Source organism: Cydia fagiglandana, chromosome 3 (assembly GCF_963556715.1).
Source record: "Cydia fagiglandana chromosome 3, ilCydFagi1.1, whole genome shotgun sequence".
Lineage (NCBI taxonomy): Eukaryota > Metazoa > Arthropoda > Insecta > Lepidoptera > Tortricidae > Cydia > Cydia fagiglandana.
In genome coordinates, this window is record NC_085934.1 from 12,612,443 (window position 1) to 12,638,372 (window position 25,930).

A 25,930-nucleotide genomic window follows, 5' to 3' on the forward strand; every position below is an offset into this window, starting at 1 on the left:
AGGAATAAAACGATCATAATTATAAGTTTTAAAATAAGTTTTATTATAAAATCGCACACTTCTCACACTGGACAAATAAGTCTTATACCTCTTCGTGACACTAATTTCAATGTACGTAATACTTTTGCCGTTTTTGTTTTGATTCTTGGTAGGTGTAGTGTAGGTAGGTACATACATTAAAAACATCACTGAATTGAACAGACACATTTTTTACATTCACTTCGAGTTGCATGGTTGGATAACAAACCTACATAATGAATAAGTGACGTTTATACTATTTACAAAAGAAGATCCATCTGTTGTTTACAGTGCTCTTCTTTCTCAACAGAGTCTAAAACAAAACATTCTAAATTATTAAACAGGATAGTAGAACCTATACAAAATAAATAAGATTAACATACATTCTAGATACTTATGCTATAATTACCTACAAAAATTAAGAATAAATTCAGTCCTTGAAATAAAAATAAGACTGTTGACTGTTTTGTACATATTTACCTACTGTTGACTTCGATCACAACTAGTGTGCCTAGGTATAGCTTGCTCGGATGCTTATCTAATCTGGCTCGGCTATTACCTATTGCCATGTTAAGATGTTTTATTACCTTAATATGTATTTTAATTATTATTTCAGATATGTTTTTAGGAGAGATGTTGAAATGTTTCATAATAACAAATACAATATGCTTAGCTTAGATATAAACGTAGTCCGGCCCCTCGCTGGTTTGAGGAGGCGCAACTAGTAACGCAATTGTAGTTAATATTTAAAGACGTATTTTCACTAGACTAGAGCGACTACCAAATTCGACGGTGACATAAATTTAGTTTTAGCATGGGGTTGTCAACTGTAGAATTTAACAGTTGTCTAAGTGTAAAAAGCGCCTTAGGACTATTTTTTTTTTAATTAAAATATAACAAAACCGGATAGGCTTAGGATCAAATAAATAATTTATGTTAAGTATAATATATATATATAAATATACATAATTATAATTAAGAGATTGTACTTCAATTAAGAAACACCTCACAAGAGCACACCAACATTCAACAATGCGTCGGATTAATACTCACAGCCAACATGTCTTAAAATAATCCTATAGTAATAGGTAGTTTAAGCGTAACCTTTATTTTAATAAATAACTACATGTATCTATCTAGGTAACCGACTCAACAGCAATCCTACAATAAACACGCATATACATATTATCGTGACTGACCCCAGCAGACGGACGCTATTGCAATACTGCTTTCGACATAGGTAGACATAAAATTACTAGTACAAATGGAAAACCAACGGGTGATTGTGTTACGACCTTTCTATTTCTTTGAAAACCATTTGATTCGGTCAAATTGTGTTTTTTGAAAAACAAATTATAGCCAGCATTTGATGAATGTAGTATGATACCCTTGGGTATGGTGCTTTACGCACACTAGTGTCCAATCCCCTCCCCCTGACGCAACCCCCCCTTTTTAGCATGAAATATGTCCCGGTTGACAGTTTTTTTTAAAAGGTATCATACTACATTCATTGAATGCTGGCTATAATTTGTTTGTCTTCCCCATACATTAAAACACAACTTGACCGAATCGATTCGCCGTCGATCATATGAATTCGACAAGATATATATTTTTTAAATTAGGTAGCATACTGAATATTCTCTTAGATATGCTTACAATGCTTATCTAAGTACATAAAGAAATTTGATAGTGCTCACTCTAAGTTGTCTACCAACAATTGATTTGTAAATTTACAGACAGCAGCAAGCATCGTACAGTCGACGTCAAAGATATGTTTACATTTTTCGCCTTATAACACAACGGCTGCACAAAAACAACAAAACATATTTTTGACGCAGACTGTACACGGACGAGTAGTTCGGCAATAGTAGGTAACTGTGGCGAACTGTATGATCAATCACCAAAATCACCATTTCAATAAGATGGTCTATTCAGTTAAAATTGGTATTCACTCGATTATTTTTGATTTAACAGTTAACTTGAATTATATTTAATTATTATATTTATTAGGTATTTACAGGAATTAGGTTGCGAATTGTATTTCGGTCCCTATGGTACCGTTCAGTTCAGTACCGACTGGTGGATAGTCGAAGACGGTTTTACGAGTACAATAAAGGTTTTCTGCCAGCCAGAAATGGGTGTCATCAAGAATTAAGTATGTACATCTTACCTAAGCTCTCGAACAATAGTGCAATAAGCAAATGTACTCGCTTTTACATATTTATTTACAGGATTTAGTGCGCAAAGTAGATGTTATGGAATAAGTAGATACACGCAGGTCACTTATAAGTATTACAACATAGGTACCTACAATACTGATTGGGGCAGTCATGGGGCTAAAATAATAAAATTGCTAGATATACAGATGTGTAGTTTACGGAAGGTATCCAATCAGTTGGGAATGTTCTAGAAATTTAACAAAAAATAGGTATGTAATGAAAGTTGTACCTATGGTTTCGGCAAAATTCAAAATTTCGTCGCCATACAAAATATTTGTTAGAATGTTCCAAAATTTTGTAATGTGGACATTTTAGCTTTTTTCAAAATTTACCGTCTGCACATCATTAAATAGCTATAATTGGAATTCAATAGTACCTATATATTTATATTACACTAAGTACTGGATTTGTTGGGTATCAATAGCAATTTATATGTAAGATTCACGCTATTTTCATAAAGAGAACTTTAAATAGATTAAATTAAAATAGATATCAATTAGATGTGAATTTTAGGTAGGTAGGTAACACTAAGAATTATTTATTTATAATGGCGTAAGTTATTTTAAATAATAGGATAATTCTCCAATATATCCAAATAATAGGTATTTGGGTGGAAATAGACAGATACAGAATAGTACATACCTATAGAATTAGACATTAACATCTTAACATTTTCTAAACGCTAAACCTAATTGGTGTAAACAGTCTCACTGACAACGCATTTATACCTAAACAAAATTTATTTACAAAGTCCTAAAGACCAATGAATTTTCTACAAAACCGAGTAATGAATTACTGACATAGAATAATGATTAAATTCGATATTTTTGTGCCTATATTAAATATATAAAATGGGAAACAATAGACAAACACTGGGAATCACAATTAAACCACAATATTACACGCTCACCAACCTTAAATAATTAATTTTAAATGTGATTTTTTTTAAATAATGCTCTGCGTTAAGCACGCTTAGATTAGCAACAACTCATGAACGTCATTGACATACGTTTAATGCTATTGTCCAACTATAAAACCTTGTCAGGCAAACCTGGCCAAGCAAATCTTGTCAGTAGAATAAGGCGCGAAATTCAAATTTTCTATGGGACGATATCCTTTCGCGCCTACATTTTTCAAATTTGCTCCCTTTTTAACCGACTTCCCAATCTCAAAGAAGGAGGTTATCAATTCGGTTGTATGTTTTTTTTTATTTTTTTTATTTTTATTTTTTTTTATGTTTGTTACTCCATAACTCCGTCATTACTGGACCGATTTTGAAAATTCTTTTTTTGATTGAATGAATATGCATACAGATTGGTCCCGTTTTTGTCAAAACCCAGTTCTGATGATGGGATCCATGAGGAATCGAGGGAACTCCTCAAATCTTAAAGGCATACATATATTGATTTTTGGTTTTTTATCAACGAATCAAGCATATACATCCAAAAAAGTGACATTTGATGAAGTGGAACTGCTGATGATGATCAGAACGGAACTCTTCAACGACGCATAGTTCACGGTTGGCGATTTGTCCTCTTCGTTATGTTTGTTAAGCAAGTTAAGTGTTTAAGCCACATTTTTGTCAAGCTCGAGTTCTGATGATGGGATCCATGAGGAATCAAGGGAACTCCTCAAATCTTAAAGGCAAGCGTATAGAGATTTTTGTATTTACATCAGAAAATCAAGCATTTTCATTAAAAACTGTCGCATTTGATGAAGTGGAACTGCTGATGATGATCAGAACAGAACTCTTCAACGACGCATAGTTCACGTTTGGCGATTTTTCCTCTTCGTTGTGTTCGTTAAGCAAGTTAAGTTTTTAAGCCACACTTTTGTCAAGCTCGAGTTCTGATGATGGGATCCATAAGGAATCGAGGGAACTCCTCAAATCTTAAAGGCATACGTATAGAATTTTCTGTATTTTCATCATAAAATCAAGCATTTCCATTAAAAACTCGCATTTGATGAAGTGGAACTGCTGATGGTGACCAGAACAGAACTCTTCAACGACGCATGGTACACGTCTGGTGATAACGAATTTCGATTTTGACTTGGACTGGGACCCGGACTCGGACTCATACCCGGACCCGGACCTGGACTCGGATCCAGATTCGGACCCGGACTCGGACCCGGAGTTGGATCCTGACTCGGAACCGGACTCGGATCCGGTCTGGGATCCGGACACGGACACGGACCCGGCCTCGGACCCGGACTCGGACCCAGACTCGGACCCGGACTCGGACCCGGACTCGGACCCGGACTCGGACCCGGACTCGGACCTGGACTCGGACCCGGGCTCGGACCCGGACTCGGACCCGGACTCGGACTCGGACTCGGACCCGGACTCGGACCCGGACCTTGGCCCGGAAAACCACTATGATACCTTAACTAAATAAACCACTATCATTACCTACCATAAAATGTAGGTATAAAGTATGATGATGCCAATCTTACTAACCCCTCCCGCTTAAACCCCCGTACACCGCACCGCATGCGCCATTAAGTGGGTTAGGTTAGGTTTGAACTGCGATCCTCACAGAACCGAACAAGGATTAGGTTAGGTTAGAACTGCGAGCCTTACAGAAACGAAATGCTACTTGAAAAGTGGGTTTGATTAGGTTGGTTCGAATTGCGATCCGCACAGAACCGAACTGCTATCTGAGAAGTGGGTTAGGTTAGGCTAGAACTACGACCCTTATGGCTCCTCTACACGATGGGCCAACGCCGGCTACTCCAAGGGACGCATTTATGCGTTAGAGGGAGCAAGTAATATTGCTATCTCATTCTACCGCAAGGCTGCGTGCCTTGGAGTGGCCGGCGTTGGCCCATCCTGTAGAGGAGCCATTACAGAAGCGAAATGCTAGTAGAAAAGTGGGCGGTTTTACCTCCGTTTCTACATAGTGTACTATCTACAATAATCTTTCACCGGCCCCCAAAGAAGTCGGTTTTTATTTCTTAAAAATTATTCTACTGACAAGATCTGCTTTGACCCAGTATGGATACCTATTGGCATTAAGTTTTTAAAGGACAATCAGATTTTGTATTCGACTTAAATATACTTACTTACTTACCACATAACCGGAAAAATGTGATTATTTATTACAGGTTACAAACGCATTAATCTCTAAACTAAATCAACAAACCAAACTGCAAAATTACCTACACTTATTTGTAAACAAAACTTTTAGTTGCAATCGATTTAGTATTTGCTTTAGTTCGAACATTGTAGGTACAGTCAGCATTAAATTAATTATTGAAAGCCTAAGTAGCCTAAGTAATTTAAGTAGGTAGGTTGTATAGTAACACACCTCTGTTATGCTCTGGTTTCCTAGGATAGCGGTGGTGCCGCCTTATAGCGGCCGTCTCCATACAAATACTACGACATCCATATTTAGCCGTTTAGTTTCGTATGGAGACGGCCGCTATATGACGGCACCACTATCCTAGGAAAACCGATCTTTAGACGCTGGGTATTACAGCCTGTTTCGGCAGTGATTGGTAGTCAGATTAATTCGTTTGTAAAGTACATCTGAGATCGAGTGAAGCTTATATGATGGTGTTGTTGGAGCTGGTGGAGACGCGAGGCGAGGTCCGCTGTCACCAGGCCTCCGTGTAGCGGATGTCGTACTCCTGCAGGCCCGGCAGCCGCTCGCGCAGCGCCGCAAACGCCTCGGCCGACAGCCGCGTGCTGTTCAGATTCAGGCGGCGGAGGCTGGTCAGAGCTGGAACACAAATAGTGTCCGTTATTCTAGGTGCGGGTACTAATGGCACATAGACGCTACTAGCGTCAATTACTGGAACGAAAATAGTTTATAATATATGATATGAATTACCTATACATGTTGATTAAGTTAGGTTGTGTTGCGGGGCATTATTAGGTATCTACGACTTGACTCAGCAAAATCCCGAAACTACAAGTTGGGTATAAACCTACAATCATGTTGTGAACCTAGCAGGTGCTCGACGGACCGCAATCAACTTCGTGAAGTCTCGGAATTGGTTGCCCACAAACAAGTCCAGCTAGCGCAGCAACGGCAAATGTTAAGGTTGTATTACCTTACCAAAGAAAATTACAGGCAACACTTACCTGAGAGTGCTTCAATGCCCTTGTCAGAGACAGGTGTCTCACATAAGTTGAGGACCTGCAGTCGTGGCAAGTGCTCCGCGATAAGCTGAACTCCAGAATCTCCGAATTGAGTTGCCCATAAGTTCAGGTATCGTAACGACGGCAGCTGTAAAATAATTATAAAATGTTACAAGATCGACACTTAGGTAATATATTAGGTAATACGTTCTCGTTTAGGTACATTTCATTATAGCAACGAAATGGTAAATTATAATTTTTAAGAAAAAAAACCGACTTCTATGGGGCCCGGTGAAAGATTATGGTAGATGGTGCACTATGTAGAAAAGGAGGTAAAACCAGTACCTTCTTTCTAGTAGCATTTCGTTTCCGTAAGGGTCGTAGTTATCTAGCCTAACCTAACCCACTTCTCTGATAGCAGTTCGGTTCTGTGAGGATCGCAGTTCGAACCTAATCAAACCCACTTTTCTAGTAGCATTTCGTTTCTGTAAGACTCGCAGTTCTAACCAAACCTAACCCACTTTTGTTCGGTTCTGTGAGGATCGCAGTTCAAACCTAACCTAACCCACTTAACGGCGCATGCGGTGCGGTGTACGGGAGTTTGAGCGGGAGGGGTTTGGCATCATCATACCCACATTTTATGGTAGGTAATCATAGTGGTTTATTTAGTTTAGGTATCATAGTGGTTTTCCGGGTCAAGGTCCGGGTCTCTGAGTCAGAGTCCGGGTCCGAGTCCCGGTCCAAGTCCGGGTCCGGGTCCGAGTTCGGGTCCGAGTCCGGGTCCGAGTCCGGGTCCGAGTCCGGGTCCGAGTCCGAGTCCGAGTCCGGACTCCGGGTCCGAACCGGATCCGGGTATGAGTCCGGGTTCCAGTCCAAGTCAAAATCGAAATTCGAAATCACCAAACATGTACTATGCGTCGTTGAAGAGTTCTGTTCTGATCATCATCAGCAGTTCCACTTCATCAAATGCGACAGTTTTTAATGTAAATGCTTGATTTTATGATGAAAATACAAAAAATTCTATACGTATGCCTTTAAGATTTGAGGAGTTCCCTCGATTCCTTATGGATCCCATCATCAGAAATGTGGCTTAAAAACTAAACTTGCTTAACAAACATAACGAAGAGGACAAATCGCCAAACGTGAACTATGCGTCGTTGAAGAGTTCCGTTCTGATCATCATCAGCAGTTCCACTTCATCAAATGCGACAGTTTTTAATGAAAATGCTTGATTTTCTGATGAAAATACAAAAATCTCTATACGCATGCCTTTAAAATTTGAGGAGTTCCCTCGATTTCTCATGGATCCCATCATCAGAACTCAAGCTTGATAAAATTGTGGCTTAAAAACTTAACTTGCTTAACAAACATAACGAAGAGGACAAATCGCCAAAGGTGAACTATGCGTCGTTGAAGAATTCCGTTCTGATCATCATCAGCAGTTCCACTTCATCAAATGTCACGTTTTTGAATGTATATGCTTGATTTGTTGATAAAAACACAAAAATCACCATATGTATGCCTTTAAGATTTGAGGAGTTCCGTCGATTCCTCATGGATCCCATCATCAGAACTGGATTTTGACAAAAACGGGACCAATCTGTATGCATATTCATACAATCAAAAAAATTATTTTCAAAATCGGTCCAGTAATGACGGAGATATGGAGTAACAAACATAAAAAAAAATAATATTATTAATAAAAATAAAATTAAAAAAAAAACATACAACCGTATTGATAACCTCCTCCTTTGGGATTTGGAAGTCGGTTAAAAATACAATCCAAAGAAGGAAGGAATGTTTACAGCGTTAATTAATAGGTACCTAATGGCAATACCTTAATGATTACCTACGACAATACATTTTTAACCGACTTCCAAATCCCAAAGGAGGAGGTTATCAATTCGGTTGTATGTTTTTTATTTTTTTTATTTTTTTTATTTTTTATGTTTGTTACTCCATATCTCCGTCATTACTGGACCGATTTTGAAAATTATTTTTTTGATTGAATGTATATGCATACAGATTGGTCCCGTTTCTGTCAAAACCCAGTTCTGATGATGGGTTCCATGAGGAATCGAGGGAACTCCTCAAATCTTAAAGGCATACATATAGTGATTTTTGGGTTTTTATCATCAAATCAAGCATGTACATCCAAAAGAGTGACATTTGATGAAGTGGAACTGCTGATGATGATCAGAACGGAACTCCTCAACGACGCATAGTTCACGGTTGGCGATTTGTCCTCTTCGTTATGTTTGTTAAGCAAGTTCAGTTTTAATGCACATTTTTGTCAAGCTCGAGTTCTGATGATGGGATCCATGAGGAATCGAGAGAACTCCTCAAATCTTAAAGGCATGCGTATAGAGATTTTTGTATTTACATCAGAAAATTAAGCATTTTCATTAAAAACTGTCACATTTGATGAAGTGGAACTGCTGATGATGATCAGAACAGAACTCTTCAACGACGCATAGTTCACGTTTCGAGATTTTTCCTCTTCGTTATGTTTGTTAAGCAAGTTAAGTTTTTAATGCACATTTTTGTCAAGCTCGAGTTCTGATGATGGGATCCATAAGGAATCGAGGGAACTCCTCAAATATTAAAGGCATGCGTATAGAGATTTTTGTATTTACCTCAGAAAATTAAGCATTTTCATTAAAAACTGTCGCATTTGATGAAGTGGAACTGCTGATGATGATCAGAACAGAACTCTTCAACGACGCATAGTTCACGTTTGGCGATTTTTCCTCTTCGTTATGCTTGTTAAGCAAGTTAAGTTTTTAAGCCACATTTTTGTCAAGCTCGAGTTCTGATGATGGGATCCATAAGGAATCGAGGGAACTCCTCAAATATTAAAGGAATACGCATAGATTTTTTTGTATTTTCATCATAAAATCAAGCATTTACATTAAAAACTGTCGCATTTGATGAAATGGAACTGCTGATGATGACCAGAATAGAACTCTTCAACAACGCATAGTACACATTTGGTGATTACGAATTTCGATTTTGATTTGGACTGGGTCCCGGACTCGGACCCAGAACCGGACTCATACCCGGATCCGGTTCGGACCCGGACCCGGACCTGGACTCGAACCCGGGCTCGGACCCGGACTCGGACCCGGACTCAGACCCGGACTCGGACCCGGACCTTGACCCGGAAAACCACTATGATACCTTAACTAAATAAACCACTATGATTACCTACCATAAAATGTGTAAGTATATAAGTATGATGATGCCAATCTTACTAGCCCCTCCCGCTTAAACCCCCGTACACCGCACCGCATGCGCCGTTAAGTGGGCTAGGTTAGGTTTGAACTGCGATCCTCACAGAACCGAACTGCTATCAGAGAAGTGGGTTAGGTTAGGCTAGAACTACGACCCTTACAGAAGCGAAATGCCAGTAGAAAAGTGGGTGGTTTTACCTCCTTTTCTACATAGTGTACCTCTATCTACAATAATCTTTCACCGGCCCCCATAGAAGTCGGCTTTTTTTTCTTAAAAATTATTTAATTTTAAGTTATAGATGCCCTAAAATTTCTTTAATTGTTGTTATAAGGGGCAGGCGCCCCGCCTCAAGAAACGTCTGCTTTGTATCATCACCAACGTCCTGATCAGTCACACCGACAATGCTCGCTGCTTACCTTGATGAGGTGGTGTGCGCGGGCGCTAGTAACGCTGGTGAAGGTAAACGAGAGGGTGGAGATTGTCAGAGAGATTCACCTGCCTCAAGCCACGCTGCCATGTCCTGATCAGTCACACCTAGGTGCTTGCTGCTTACCTTGATGAGGTGGTGTGCGCGGGCGCTAGTAACGCTGGTGAAGGTAAACGAGAGGGTGGAGATTGTCAGAGAGATTTACATGCCTCAAGCCACGCTGCCATGTCCTGATCAGTCACACCTAGGTGCTTGCTGCTTACCTTGATGAGGTGGTGTGCGCGGGCGCTAGTAACGCTGGTGAAGGTAAACGAGAGGGTGGAGATTGTCAGAGAGATTCACACGCCTCAAGCCACGCTGCCATGTCCTGATCAGTCACACCTAGGTGCTTGCTGCTTACCTTGATGAGGTGGTGTGCGCGGGCGCTAGTAACGCTGGTGAAGGTAAACGAGAGGGTGGAGATTGTCAGAGAGATTCACCCGCCTCAAGCCACGCTGCCATGTCCTGATCAGTCACACCTAGGTGCTCGCTGCTTACCTTGATGAGGTGATGTGCGCAGGCGCTAGTGACACTCGTGAAGGCGAGTGAGAGGCACTCGAGGTTGCCGAGCGCGCCAGCTTCAAGCAGCGCTGCCACGTCCTCGTCGGTCGCGCGCACCGGCAAAGCCAAGCGTCGCGGTCCACCCTCTGCCTGCTGGAATAACAATTAAGTAATAGATTATAACAATAGTTTAGACTTTAGACTATCTAAGTTTCTTGTTAGCGGGAAAAATTAGGCTGCGTTTCCGTTTCCACTAGAGCTGTGCGAGGATGCGTAATAGCGAGTGATACGTTTGTTATGAACCAATAAAATCACTTCATATAATCTATCATCGCTCAGTATTTTATTTATATTGGTTCTTAACAAACGCAGCCTTAGTTTTCCACTTCCCTTATACTATGGGATTTTTTTCAATACTTTATGATTTCGGTGGACGTAGATTTATATTGATAAGTTTCTTAGAAATAATTGTGGCGGAAGTTGTAAAGCACCGAGGTTTTTATTATTCGTTTAACGTTTCTTCAAAATAATACTAATAATGATATTATCAGAAACCTCAATTTCTGAAAATTTGAGATAATATAAGTATCCTGTTGCGTGAAAGTTATGTTTATTTATCTATTTAGGCAGTAAACTAACCAATCTCTGCAGATTATTCTGCCGCTCGCAAAGATCCTTGTAATACTTCTGGCCGAGGTCGGTGCCCTGCAGCGCCGCGATGATCTCCAGCTGCGTCTGCTCGCCGCTCGCCACCTCCCACTCCAGCATGAGGCAGAGAGCTTCCAGGGCTGCAGGCTGTAGCATTATTTATTTGTTAATCCATGGTGTATTAGGTCAATTATAGACCTTTCTGAAGTTGACTGTAAGCATTGACATATATCTCAGGACGGGCCTTACGGGCACTAAAAATAGTACTAGTTCAGCGGTGTCACATACTAATTTGAGTCAAACTTGCAGTCTAAAGCAACTATTAGTTGCGACCAATCGCGCGCGTGATGTGAACTCATCAACCAATCAGGTTGTGGCAGTGTCACACCGATGTACTTGCCCAATTCATAATTCCCGTAAGATCAGTCCTTAGATATAATACGTCAATGACAGTAAGTTGGTATATTTTTCAACCAAATAAATACATTTTACATGGAAAATATTACTAAAACTAGTACAGATTAGGAAATTCATTGGCGATGACTTTGGCATAGTACAATGGTAAGGTAGTAGTTTAAAAGTTACTCACGTGTTCAGTTAAAGCGACTAGAACGAAGTCTGGTAGTTGCTTGCTCATGCTTTGCAGAAAACTTTTTCTCTTTCCGCAGCATTTCAATAAACTACCAACCTGGAACAACATTACAAAAAGTTCAGAAGACAAGTGACTATACTTCGTTTTTTTTAGCATTAGAAATTAGGTAAACAATCTTGATGTGTCTTTTAATTGAAAAACACATTTTAAAAATAAGTTACGGCAAATATGTAACAATTATGAATCTAATACGATCATTTATATCCTTCTGCTTTCATAAGTAATAGTTTTATATTTTTATAAAGCGTTTTTCAATTAAAAGACATGTCAAGATCGCTTACCTTCTTGCAAGTTCTTTCTAATGCTAAAAAAAACGAACTATAGACCCTATCTATACACATAAGTAACGAACTTTAACGATATAATGTACAGCAGGCAAAGAGAATGTTGAGAGAATTGTCGTGATTTCGGTGGTAGTGGTAGCATCGACTTCTTAAAAAAAATCTTGTTACGAAATTCTCTCATAAATCTCATAATATGCCGTATAAAATAGGTTCAGACGTGAAATTTATTTGTACATGATTTCCTAAAAGTTTATTTATAGGAAAGGTACTCGAAGGAAAAGTTAAAAAATGAACAGTAACCATGTCTCCCCAGAGCTGACACAGGTCGTCGTGCGGCAGCGCCAGCACGGGGTCGGAGGGCGAGGCGGCGCGCAGCCAGGCGGGCGGGTGCGGGCGCATGGCGCGCGCGGGCGGCGGCGCCACGCTGCCGTGCGCCGCGCAGCGCCCGTCCCGCGCCAGCGCGCGCAGCACGCCCGCCAGCCGCGCCGCCACGCGAGGGCAGCGCAGCGCGCCACAGCTCAGCGGCACCGGCTGCAGCACGCCGCCCACCACCACTAGCCAGTCTTCGTATTCTGACCTGTATGCGACCAAAAGTAAATCGACAATGAGTGATCATTATTTAAGTTGTAAGTGATAGATAATAAGTTATTTAGCATCTGACAGACGGAGAGACCATAGTCACACCATAGGGGGGGTCATTTTTACCTTTTTGGTACGGAACCCTAGAAACAATAGTTGGACTCGGCATTTGCTATGGTACAGAGAAGCTGTCACGGCGCTGGTTTTCAGTCTCCCCCAATTACGAGACCCTAATATGATAAACTGTACTCTAAGCTGAACAAACACTACAAAAGTAAAATCTTACATATGTTCCAAGATATCAGCAAAGCAAAAAACGTCGTCCTCCGAATCGTCGCAGCGGTGCGGCTCGGGCCGGTCGCGGAAGCGGTCGTCGAGCGCGGCCAGCGCGACGGCCGCGAGGTTGGGCGCCGCGCGCGGGTGCGGGCAGACGGCGCGCCCGCCGTGCGTCACCTCCACGAACCGCCGCACCAGCGACGCGCCCGAGTTGTGGGAGCTCACAGCACTAGAACAATAAGGTAACCGTGAATAGTAGGCACATTTACGGCGGTAAATTAAAACACATCCCGAGGTGTTTTTTCGTATTGCAATCACACCAGACAGTATCATCAGTTACCTATCTACTCCAAACTCGCACTATCGTCAACTATTTTCCTAATTCAGTTATCTATCTACTCTAGCAGAAACTGACCTGACAATTTAGACGACGAAGCACTACCATAATAAATACATATAATACATGTTTCATAATACCGGAATCGTAATGTCCCATTCTCCAAGTAAATAACGTCATAAATCACTGTAAAACGATGTTGTATGTATGCAAAACAATAATTGACGTCACGGCAACTGAACCTAACTAACCTGCTGCAAAGCCACAATGTTTATTGGACGCCTATTAATAATTTAACCTGTATTGTACACAAATGAGGCTATGAGGCTAATGCTGCACCCAGGTCAGCAATCAGCACAGCACTTTTCACGTGTTGCAAATGGGTTAAGCCATTAGGGGCATACCGTCAAGGTCCTTTAATTCGTCAACAGAGAGATTTGATGCTACGGATATGTCGCTCTTTTGTTTGTTCAAATTAGGAATGGAGCGTCGTCTACGTCAAGAATGGTCACTACACTAACTACGGGGACCTAGCTACCTGCCTAAACTTAATAAAGTGCAGTGTGATAAAGTGATAACTCGAGAAAGTGACTGAAAGTGACGTACCTACTTAGCTACTAAATGGGTAGCTGCTTTTGTTCTATGTACATAAGATATTTAGATAATTCTCTTACAGGCTAACAAACAGTGTTTGACAGTGAATCATGCGTTCTTTTTTTTCCTCATCAATCAGACTATGCCTTAACGGCTGTTCGGAGCAGTCGTGAGCCGAGCGCGCCAGAACAATTGAGTGAGATACCTACCTACCACTGGTTTTACATACATGATACCCCAGAATATCGTCTTGTTGATCGTTCAAAGTTCACATAGGTAGCAAAAATCCAATTCCATAAACATACGTAGCACCTAATTTACAAGTTTAGCTCAGCTAGTTTTTTATTCACCAGCTGCAGCAACATTGTTGATACCATAACGTACGTTTTCGTGAATAACAATAGCACACGCACGTCATGGGTCATAAAACATGTTTTGAAACGCTAGGCCGGCCGGTACGGTACCTAATATAATCTCTGACGAGTCGGCGGGCGTTAGGCGCTCTCGCGAAGTCGACGTTGCGCGTTAGCACGCGACGGACGGGCGGCGCGAGCGCGGGCAGCGGCGCCGCGCGCGGCCGCAGGCGGCACAGCCGCGCTAGCAACGCGCACAGCTCGCTGCTCGCGCAGCGCTCGGCGAGTAGAGGTGCCGCTACCATGCTCGCCTTCTCCGCCCATTGCTCCCACTCGGGACAGTCCTTTTTCTGGAACAGTATTTCAAAACATGAGTATTGTCTATGATGGAGATCATTGCAATTGTCCTAAGAAATCTTACATTGGAAGCCATCTAAGAGCATAACGGCTTATCGGCAATGCTCCTACCTAACCTACTCACAAAACATTAATCGTATAGGTAACGTAGCATTAACACGCGAACGAAGCTAGAAGCATACAATAAAATGATTATTTTAATGTTTTATTTTATCATATTTTTATGTGCCAGTTTACAACTTTCCTATTCTACGCTAGCCCTAGTAAGTACGTATGTAGGACCGTACTAGACACTGAACCGACAATTCGTAATTGTAACCATTAACTGAAATTTGGAAATGGCTGGGTAAAATCCACAGGCGTTTGATTTCTTGGAAAGCTTAAAAACTAGAAAGAACTGTAAGCGCAATGTTATTCCCCAGCAGAGGACAACCACACTAGAGTTAGACCAAGAAAAGTCTGCAGCAATTTTGATAGCACACGCAGTGCTAGGGTTACTTATACGCGGGGGAGCATCGTGGTAGAATACTCGTGATCTCATGATGCTCCCCAAAAACAGCAGAGAGGGTAACGCCGCAGGGGAAGTGGGTATTCTCCTCCCCTCCCTCTGAGTAACAGAGGGAATACGGGAGGAGCGAGTCCCACATACCACCCCATCCCCAACGGGCCTTCGCAGCCCGGGGGTTCTCACCTCCGGAACGTATTTACCCCTACGAGAAAAAAAAAGTTATTTATACGTCATAGTGTCATTGAAGTTTGACGTTTAAATTTAATACTTGCACTGAGTATGCTATCAAAATCGCTGCAAACTTTCCGTGGTCTACGTAACTCTAACCACAGGCTGTGATGATAGTGAAATAATTAATTTGGGTAAAACGAAACAAAAATTGCTTTAATGTCCGATTCAACTTTCGAAGTACGAGCCAATCTTTTTTTTATTAATAATAAATATAAAAATCCAATGCTTGGCCTGAATTGCACCTACCACTAAATGCATACACCTAATCAATCAAATGATAGCTGGCGCCATACCGTCTACCCACCCGATATTTAATAAATACGCAGATGTTCCAAATAAAACTAATTCAGCAGTAGGAGGTCGTAATCGTACATTACTCCTTTTATTCAAATTTAATCGATTTGTCTATTTTAAGTAACTAGATTCACCGGTACGTAAGGTCAGGTAAAGTACAACAATAGAATGCCAAGTCGACAAGTGCGCATAATAGGCTCGCAGTTGCATTTACGTCACTCGGAAGATCGAAACATCACGATAACTTCATATCTGACGCCTATAGACTAGACATAAAAATTCAAAATCGCTCTCCTTCTTGATTCGACTGGCAAATCATATTACTTTTTGGCAACCGGGTTTTTTAACCTAATTAGACCCCGCTGAATCCGAATTTGCCGGTTGCTCGATCGAAATCATGACCGGAAGTGAGATATTTGACATTAAAGGTCCCTTTTTTTAGTTTTTCATAAATAACTCTTAAACGGAGGCGCATAGCAAAAAATGTTCTATTACATAAGTAATCTGCATAAAATTGCTTACAAGAAAGATTCAGTACAATTTTTGGCTAGGATCAATATTCAAAGAGATATTAACGCGGGAAATTTAATTATAATCACTTCTAAGGTCCCTTTTTTTAGTTTTTCGTAAATAACTCATAAACGGTGGCCAATATCAAAAAATGTTGTTCAACTATAATAATTTACACAAAATTTTGAACAAAACAGATTCAGTACACTTTTCGCAGGGATCAATATTTAAAAAGATAATAAAGAGGGAAAGTTCTAGTATAATGAATTCTAAGTTTCCTTGTTTTTATTTATTCGTTAATAATTTGAAAAATATGACTCATAGCAAAAAAGATCTTATACCTAAATAATAAACATAAAATTTCCTACAAAAAACCTGTAGAACACTTTTCGCTAGGATCAATATTTAAAAAGACAAAGCAGCGGGTAAGTTAATTATAAATAATTTTAAAGTTCCTTTTTAGTTATTTGTAAATAACTCGTAAACTGTGTCCCATAACAAAATAGGTTTTTAAAAATAAATTATCTACATAAAATTTTCTCCAAAAAACATCTGGAACACTTTTCTCTAGGATCAATATTTAAAGCGATATTAATGGAAGAAAGTTAATTACAATCAGTTCACTGGTCACTTTTCATTAGTTTTTCGTAAATAACTCGTAAACGGTGGCCCTTTGCAAAATAATATTCTACATAAATATTAAACATAAAATTGTCCACAAAAAAGGTTCTGTACACTTTTTTGCTACATTCAATATTTAAAGAGGTATTAAAGGGTGTAAGTTAATTATAATCAATTTCCAGGTCCATATTTTTAGGTTTTCGTAAATGACTCGTAAAATAAGGCTCATAGCAAAATATGTAAGTCCTTAAAGTTCTTGTAAATAAAAAATCGGCATAAAATTTTCTACGAAAACATAATGAACACTTTCCTGTGGGATAAATATTTGAAACGATATTAAAGAAAGAAAGTTGATTACGATCAATTCACAGGTCACTTCTTTTTAGTTTTTAGGGTTCCGTACCTCAAAAGGAAAAAAACCGGCCAAGCGCGAGTCGGACTCGCGTTGCAAGGGTTCCGTACATTACCCAAATTTCAACAACGTATTCTTTATATGTGAAACGCGAGTGAATTGCCATTAAAAAACCCGTAGGGGTCGGTTCAAAAACTAAGTAATGTGCGACTCGCGCTTGACTGCATATTTCTAATAGGTTTTCCTGTCATCTATACGTAAACCCAGTAGTTTCGGAGATAAAGCCCATTTATCCGTTTACGAGTCATTTACGAAAACCTGAAAATAGGGACTTGGAAATTCATTATTATTGATTATTGAACTTACCCCCTTTAATACCTCTTTAAATACTGATCGTAGCGAAAAAGTGTAGAGAACCTTTTTTGTGGACAATTTTATGTTTAATATTTATGTAGAATATTATTTTGCAAAGGGCCACCGTTTACGAGTTATTTAGGAAAAACTAATAAAAAGTGACCTGTGAACTGATTGTAATTAACTTTCTTCCATTAATATCGCTTTAAATATTGATCCTAGAGAAAAGTGTTCCAGATGTTTTTTGGAGGGAATTTTATGTAGATAATTTATTTTTAAAAACCTATTTTGTTATGGGACACCATTTACGAGTTATTCACAAATAACTAAAAAGGGACTTTAAAATCATTTATAATTAACTTACCCGCTGTTTTGTCTTTTTAAATATTGATCCTAGCGAAAAGTGTTCTACATGTTTCTTGTAGGAAATTTTATGTTTATTATTTAGGTATAAGATTTTGTTGGCTATGAGTCATACTTTTCAAATTCTTAACGAATAAATAAAAACAAGGAAACTTAGAATTCATTATACTAGAACTTTCCCTCTTTATTATCTTTTTAAATATTGATCCCTGCGAAAAGTGTACTGAATCTGTTTTGTTCAAAATTTTGTGTAAATTATTATCGTTGAACAACATTTTTTGATATTGGCCACCGTTTATGAGTTATTTACGAAAAACTAAAAAAGGGACCTTAGAAGTGATTATAATTAAATTTCCCGCGTTAATATCTCTTTGAATATTGATCCTAGCGAAAAATTGTACTGAATCTTTCTTGTAGGCAATTTTATGCAGATTACTTATGTAATAGAAGATTTTTTGCTATGCGCCTCCGTTTCAGAGTTATTTACGAAAAACTAAAAAAAGGGACCTTTAATGTCAAATATTTCACTTCCGGTCAAGATTTCGATCGAGCAACCGGCAAATTCGGATTCAGCGGGGTCTAATTAGGTTAAAAAACCCGGTTGCCAAAAAGTAATATGCTTTGCCAGTCGAAATCGTTTTGATGAAAAATATGACCAGTCTACTACGCAAACGCAAGTTATGGACTGTATAATATATTTGCTCCGTATGGAATAATGGAAAGTTTTATTGGGTGATGTCGGGAGCTCGGAGACATGTGGGCACTGCAGACGGTCGCTCACCTCAGAGAGCAGGTCGGTCAGTGTCTGCAAAGGCGCGCGCGTCACGCTCTCGTCCTGCAGAGGGGTCGTCATCGCGAAATCCACCATGTTCTGGCAAATAATAACTATTTATAGACAACCTTTAAGTATATTACACACACTAATAAACTCAATATGTTTTAGTAGACGATAGACATTTTTAGAATTTCTATTTTATTTATTTCACAAAGGATACATTACATTTAATAATTAATTTTCAGAATTGCTGCTTTTACACTGTCGGACACAATAGGTAAATGCTTAGAGTACCTAGGTAAATAATAAATTTTATCGGCAAAAATACAATCAAGCAATTTGTAGTTGAAGTAGCAAAAATATTCAATATTTGCTTTAAAGATAGTCAAAACTTAAACCAACAATACTAACCTTCAATTCCTTCATAACAACCTCCTTTCGATCACTCTTCGTGAGGATGTTGCGATATCTTATCATGTTTCTCTGCAAAGTAAATAAGATTTCGCATCAGTACTTAAGTGTTTTTTTTAATATAGGTACTACGAGTAAATATACATAACATGTACAATGAATTATTACTTAAAACCGCAAAATATTTTTCTTGGTTAAATTTATTCTTGAATCATTTTTATCCTTTATCTTCAGGAATGCCAATTTAAATTCTGCGTTGAATAGACAGTGGCGGATTTGCCCTAAGGCCCAGTAGGCCCGGGCCTAGGGCGGCAAAAAATTAGGTGCGGCAAATTGTGGCATAATATTACATGAAATAACTTAAAATGTAGTCAATATGATGGATGCTGCGAAAGGGGCGGCTATAGGGCCTGGGGCCTAAGGCGGCTAAGACTGCAAATCCGCCACTATGGCACAGAATAAATAATAGTAATACTAAGTACAGAAGACTCACTCTCTAACAAAACGCGTCTGTTGCGATCAGCACAGATATAAGAATAAGAGATGTTTATTAGCACAAATAATAATAACTAATAACACAAAACTAAAATTCAATTACATAAATATTTGTGCCAAAAGGTCCTCACTCAGCTTATGTGGCGACAGCGCCACGCGCGGCTTATGGCAAACCCCAATATTGGGGCCGAACGGATGTACTTTTAGCTACCTGTAGCAAAGCGACGAAATCGCGGAGTGAGACACGCCTGACTGGATAGGGGTACGTAACGTACCTCAGGATCAAGGATAATTTTCGTAAAATACTCACTCGCCATACAATGGAGTGATACCACTGGTCCCTCGTGTACGCGTCGGTCGCCTGCAAGCAGTTAAACCTTTAGAGCAGTGGTTCCTAACCTGGGGGTAATTACCCCCGTGGGGGTAAAACTGGTATTTTGTGGGGGTAATAAGCTGACCTAATATGACAATACAACAAACGTACACGTTATGTTTTTTATTACCATTGGGAGGAGGGGTAAAATCAGGTTCCCTAGTTAGTCATAGGGGTGATCGGATTGAAAAGGTTAAGAACCACTGCTTTAGAGTGTGCAATCAATTAGTCGCGACTATTTTTAGCACAAGCCTTTGTTCGAGGTCTCTCTTTAACAGTCTAAAGTGGTCTGATTAGAGCATTAGGTACCTATATACGATTGGAATTCCAAGAGTGATGTCGCTTTAATGAATAGTTGGGGATTTATGGATGGATCATTTCGTCTTATCCACCAGACTTCTGCCACATTATTTAGAAATAATAAAGTATATTATAACTTATACTTAATATTATTTGGAATAGTTAGTTTAAGTTAGTTTAGCTTATATTTTCTACTTTTTTGTGGCAATAAAGCATTTTCATTTTCATTTTTTTCCATTTTTCAGAATACTCGTAAAACATAAAATAAAATTTGTATTATACAATAGCTAAATTAAAACTTTATAAAGTTACCCTAATAGCATTTTCTTGTAGGGATTTTGTTGGGCCTTTGTTTACGTATTAGTTGGGCAACCGTTATATTTGGCCGTACGATTTGCTGGAGGGCCCTCGACAAAGGCCCTCCCGAAGATTCCCAACAGAGGGCCATTAGAGTAATTTTTTCGTTGGGCCTATTTAAATAAATCATACAATTATTCAACGGTGGTGGTTTTGGTTGGGCCGTGGTTGGGACTATACACATTTGTTTGATGGTTGGTTAATTGTTACATTTGGCCGTATGGCTTGCTGTAGGGCCAACTGCAAAAAAATAAAAAAGGGCAATTTTTTAGTTGTGCTTCTGTTTGCAAATTCAACAATTACCCAACGGCAAGTCAGGTAGGTCGGTAGGTAGTCGTGCACCAGGTTGAAGGCCCAACACAGCTTGTCCCACAAAGGGCCAACATTGTAACTTTAACGTTGGGCCTTGTGTAGGATTCTTACAATACTACCGTTGGTACATAGTTGTGTAATTTATAGTGTGCCTACAGGTCTAATTATGTAATGGGCTTTTGTTTACGAGTCCTACAGTTACCCTACGTTATGTAAGTGGTTGTGTAATACGACGTTGGGCCTTTGCTGATAAATATCACAATTACACTACGGTAGGCATTGGTTGTATCCACATGAAGGCCCTAGGCAGCAGTTGTTGTTAATCTTCTCTGTATCGTTCCAATTTTAGTATATGTACTGCCGAAGCAGGTACACTTACTATACACTCTAATTTGTATATATACTAACCGCACTTCGAAACTTCGTAAGCGAGATTTATGTTTTTTGAGATTTAAATTGAGAAAATGTTGGTAAAATACAATTTTTTAAATGTATGTATAAATTTTATAGTTATAGCTATTAGATTTATAAGTTACTTTTAAAAAATATTATGATTATATCCGGAATAATCGAGAAAATAACTATAACTTCGATGTTAGGAGACAGTAACGCCATCTAGTGACGCCACATGCAAACTCAACTGGTATTGTTGGGCATCAGTACCACAGCCAATGTTGGTAAATGCGATATTTGTGCTCACTGGGCCAACGAATGTTATCGTTGTTTAGCCACTGGTACCAAAATACACAAAGGCCCATTGTTAGGCGTCAGTGCCACAGCCAATGTTGGTAAATGCGATATTTGTCATCATTGGGCCATCGTATGATATCGTTGATTAGCCAACGTTACCAAAATAAACAAAGGCCCATTGTTGGGCATCAGTGCCACAGCCAATGTTGGTAAATGCGATATTTGTCATCATTGGGCCATCGGATGATATCGTTGATAAGCCAACGTTACCAAAATACACAAAGACCCATTGTTGGGCATCAATGCTACAGCCAATGTTGGTAAATGCAATATTTGTCGTCATTGGGCCATCGGATGATATCGTTGATTAGCCAACGTTACCAAAATAAACAAAGGCCCATTGTTGGGCATCAGTGCCACAGCCAATGTTGGTAAATGCGATATTTGTCGTCATTGGGCCATCGGATGATATCGTTGATTAGCCAACGTTACCAAAATAAACAAAGGCCCATTGTTGGGCATCAGTGCCACAGCCAATGTTGGTAAATGCGATATTTGTCGTCATTGGGCCATCGGATGATATCGTTGATTAGCCAACGTTACCAAAATAAACAAAGGCCCATTGTTGGGCGTCAGTGCCACAGCCAATGTTGGTAAATGCGATTTTTGTCATCATTGGGCCATCGGATGATATCGTTGATTAGCCAATGTTACCAAAATAAACAAAGGCCCATTGTTGGGCATCAGTGCCACAGCCAATGTTGGTAAATGCGATATTTGTCATCATTGGGCCATCGGATGATATCGTTGATAAGCCAACGTTACCAAAATACACAAAGACCCATTGTTGGGCATCAATGCTACAGCCAATGTTGGTAAATGCAATATTTGTCGTCATTGGGCCATCGGATGATATCGTTGATAAGCCAACGTTACCAAAATACACAAAGACCCATTGTTGGGCATCAATGCTACAGCCAATGTTGGTAAATGCAATATTTGTCGTCATTGGGCCATCGGATGATATCGTTGATTAGCCAACGTTACCAAAATAAACAAAGGCCCATTGTTGGGCATCAGGGCCACAGCCAATGTTGGTAAATGCGATATTTGTCGTCATTGGGCCATCGGATGATATCGTTGATTAGCCAACGTTACCAAAATAAACAAAGGCCCATTGTTGGGCATCAGTGCCACAGCCAATGTTGGTAAATGCGATTTTTGTCATCATTGGGCCATCGGATGATATCGTTGATTAGCCAACGCTACCAAAATACACAAAGGCCCATTGTTGGGCATCAATGCTACAGCCAATGTTGGTAAATGCGATATTTGTCGTCATTGGGCCATCGGATGATATCGTCGATTAGCCAACGTTACCAAAATAAACAAAGGCCCATTGTTGGGCATCAGTGCCACAGCCAATGTTGGTAGATGCGGTATTCGTCACCATTGGGCCAACGAATGTTATCGTTGTTTAGCGAACGGTAGCAAAATACACAAAGGCCCATTGTTGGGCATCACTGCCACTGCCAATGTTGGTAAATGCGATATATGTCATCATTGGGCCAACGAATATTATCGTTGTTTAGCCAACGGTACCAAAATACACAAAGGCCCATTGCTGGGCATCTGTGCCACAGCGAATGTTGGTAAATGCGATGGTGGGCCAATACAAAATTAATGTTGGCTACGGAACGAACCTCATCCCAACGTTTTCCCTACCGTTGGCACCGTGGGCCCCAACGAAAATGCTACTAGGGTACTTAATATTTATACGAATAATTTTTATTAGCTTCGCGGGCAGGATTCTTATGATAAGAATAGGGCTTGCCCTATCCCAAAATTAATTAATATTAGGTATCTTGAAATAGGCATCTTACTGTCTAAACATTCCATTCTAAAGTATTTATTTTAATCCTTAAATATTTTTTGCCTACAATATGCTAGAATATGATGAAGAAGAGCCTCTACCTGAAAGAGCAGCGACCCGTGAGGCATGACGATCCTAAGGCAGTACTTCCTAGCGGTGTCCCACCGGGATATACAGTACACCTCCTGCATGCTGCTGTAGGACAGCGGCCGCTCTAGCATGCCGGACGGCTGGAACAAACACATCACTCTTATTAATACCTTCTTGGAAAATAATTAGTGTTAGATTTCTTTCCCACTGACGTCCAGTTTTTTGCGGGTACGGTTTTCTGCAGGATCCCGTTTTCTATAGTATGCGTGCAGTACCTATCCCACAAACAGAATGCTCGTATGAACGTTACTATACTAGCACGTATTTATACTACTAAAACGGGATCCTGCAGAAAACCGTACTTGCAAAAAACAGGACGTCAATGGGAAAAAGCTCTTCCGGGGGGAAAATCATCCTTCTTTTATTTTCTAACTTAGAAATCTGATCAACGATTTCGACCTCCAGATATCAAAATTTACATTGGTACAGTCACCTGTAATATGTTACTCTTCGAAGATCGCAAAAATATGTGACACGCTCTTAAATATGGCTCTATAAATAAAATCGTGTCAGATATTTTTGCAGCCCTCGTTGTGTAACATATTATTACAACAAAAGACCCACATTATAATGTACTTCAGGCATTTTTAAAACATTATATTCAGGAATGGACTACCTAGAATCAAAGGAATTCTTTCCTGTCAAATAGCGATTAAATTTGAATCGTAAAAATGCTAGTCATACTGCCAAATGTTCTATTACTTGCACTCCATTGTGGGTAGGTATATTCGGTGGTGGGACATTACGAGGCATGTGTGGCAGGCTTTATAACCGACTTGACAATGTTATTTTATTTATTTGTAACAATAGTTATTTCTTTTACAAGGGGGCAAAGTTGACGAGCAAGCGAAAGATTCCAAAATTGAACCACGAGCGTAGCGAGTGGTTCAAAAATGGAATCTTGAGCATTGCGAGGGTTTCAAAGCACGAGGGTTAAACAAAATTTGCCCCCGAGTCAAACGCAAAATTTTTCACCACACCAACCCGAGGCAAATATTTAATGTAAAATATCAAACAAAATCAAACCAAATCAAATCCAAATGAATGTTATTAAATATTTATCATCCATAATCATCATTTAAAAGTCAATTCTACCAGCCAACATAAGAAAACATCTCAAAATTTGCATTTGATTACTTTGCCTCACATGTGAATAAAATGCAACTTTGCTATCAGTTTTTGAAGTGCAAAGTAAGCCTTTCCGAGCTGGTGTGGTGAAAATAGCATTAAAAATAGCTTATTACATTTGTTAATTATAAATAAAATAACTAACTCAATTAAGCTAATTAAATCCTCGAGATTTTAAGTCGTGAAAACAAATAGCGATAATTATCCTCATAAATGTCATTCGGCAACGAAACAAACCGTTGACTGAAACAAATCGAGGCCGGAGTGAGATTGGCCCATGTAGGTTAAGGGGCATCGTTTATAGAGGACGTAGCGTGACGTCGCGGAGCAACGCCCGAGGCCCGTGACGTCAGCACTCCCGGCCGCGCCCCCCGAACGCCCCTCTCCGACTGAACCTCGACCTCCCTAAACAACGACATCTAGCCTAGCGCCGTATTTTCTTTGTTTACCGAGTTTTAGGGCTCATTTTAGACGCTGTGATTCGCATGCGATTTTGATTACCTACATTGCGGGTTTTGATCGGTCGGTTGATTGGACGTAACCAAACAGTCCGCAATGTAACTAAAATCGCATGCGAGTTCTCGCGCCGTCAAAATCAGCCCTTAGTCTTAAGCAAACTAGCATAAGTAGCTTGTACAGATCCGTGGACTTTTCGTAAAGACCACACGTTGACTCGCCTAAAGCAAACGATCATTAAGCGTTAGGAGCTACCCCCGGTCCAGCATTCCCATTGGCTCGCAGAAATCAGAGCAATTGGCAATTGTTAGTCACTAGCGAACTGTCACAAATAGGTGTTACAATTCTCCAGATGATTCTCGTTTTGGTTTTATTGAGACGAATGCCAGGTAAATCTGAAAAATAGATCTATAGTACTGGTACTGATGTTGATATCCCGCATTCGAAACGGTGCGTCATCATTTTGCTGCACATGATCTTATCAGATCCGATATACGCATGAGCGCGAATATTACATTTGCAAAGTTACGAGACTCTGGGCTAAAAATACTTCCAAGTCTATTGAGTCTAGGGTGACCAGATACAAATTTCAAAAGTCCTGACAAAATGTCAGTAAATTGTTATTTTGATTAAAAATATTATTTTTACTGTGTATATAGTAACAGCACCAGTCATGGGACATTTAAGAAGAAATTTGGAGTATTTATGATATTTCCCGTATACATGTAAATGGTCTACCGCTTAGCATGTTAAAAGATGAAAGTCCTATCCGTCT

General features: G+C 39.7%; 1 protein-coding gene and 1 long non-coding RNA gene across 2 annotated transcripts in view; one reads left to right on the plus strand and one right to left on the minus strand.

Annotated features, from left to right (window-relative positions):
* Positions 1-14: 14 nt before the first annotated feature.
* LOC134680127 (uncharacterized) overlaps positions 15-25,930 on the plus strand; it is a 297,055-nt gene continuing 271,139 nt past the window's right edge. Inside the window, exon 1 of the long non-coding RNA XR_010100428.1 lies at positions 15-135. This is a non-coding gene — a long non-coding RNA (uncharacterized LOC134680127). The remainder of the gene's footprint in view (positions 136-25,930) is intronic.
* Positions 5,694-25,930, minus strand: part of LOC134680069 (C-Maf-inducing protein-like) — a 58,661-nt gene continuing 38,424 nt past the window's right edge. Inside the window, exons 3-14 of the mRNA XM_063539080.1 lie at positions 23,523-23,651; positions 19,827-19,877; positions 19,022-19,093; positions 18,617-18,706; positions 14,357-14,595; positions 12,972-13,190; positions 12,407-12,683; positions 11,760-11,858; positions 11,162-11,317; positions 10,520-10,675; positions 6,325-6,469; positions 5,694-5,959 (exon numbers count right to left, since the gene is read on the minus strand). Coding sequence (XP_063395150.1) covers positions 5,835-5,959; positions 6,325-6,469; positions 10,520-10,675; positions 11,162-11,317; positions 11,760-11,858; positions 12,407-12,683; positions 12,972-13,190; positions 14,357-14,595; positions 18,617-18,706; positions 19,022-19,093; positions 19,827-19,877; positions 23,523-23,651 — 1,758 coding nt within the window. The 3' untranslated portion in view covers positions 5,694-5,834. The remainder of the gene's footprint in view (positions 5,960-6,324; positions 6,470-10,519; positions 10,676-11,161; positions 11,318-11,759; positions 11,859-12,406; positions 12,684-12,971; positions 13,191-14,356; positions 14,596-18,616; positions 18,707-19,021; positions 19,094-19,826; positions 19,878-23,522; positions 23,652-25,930) is intronic.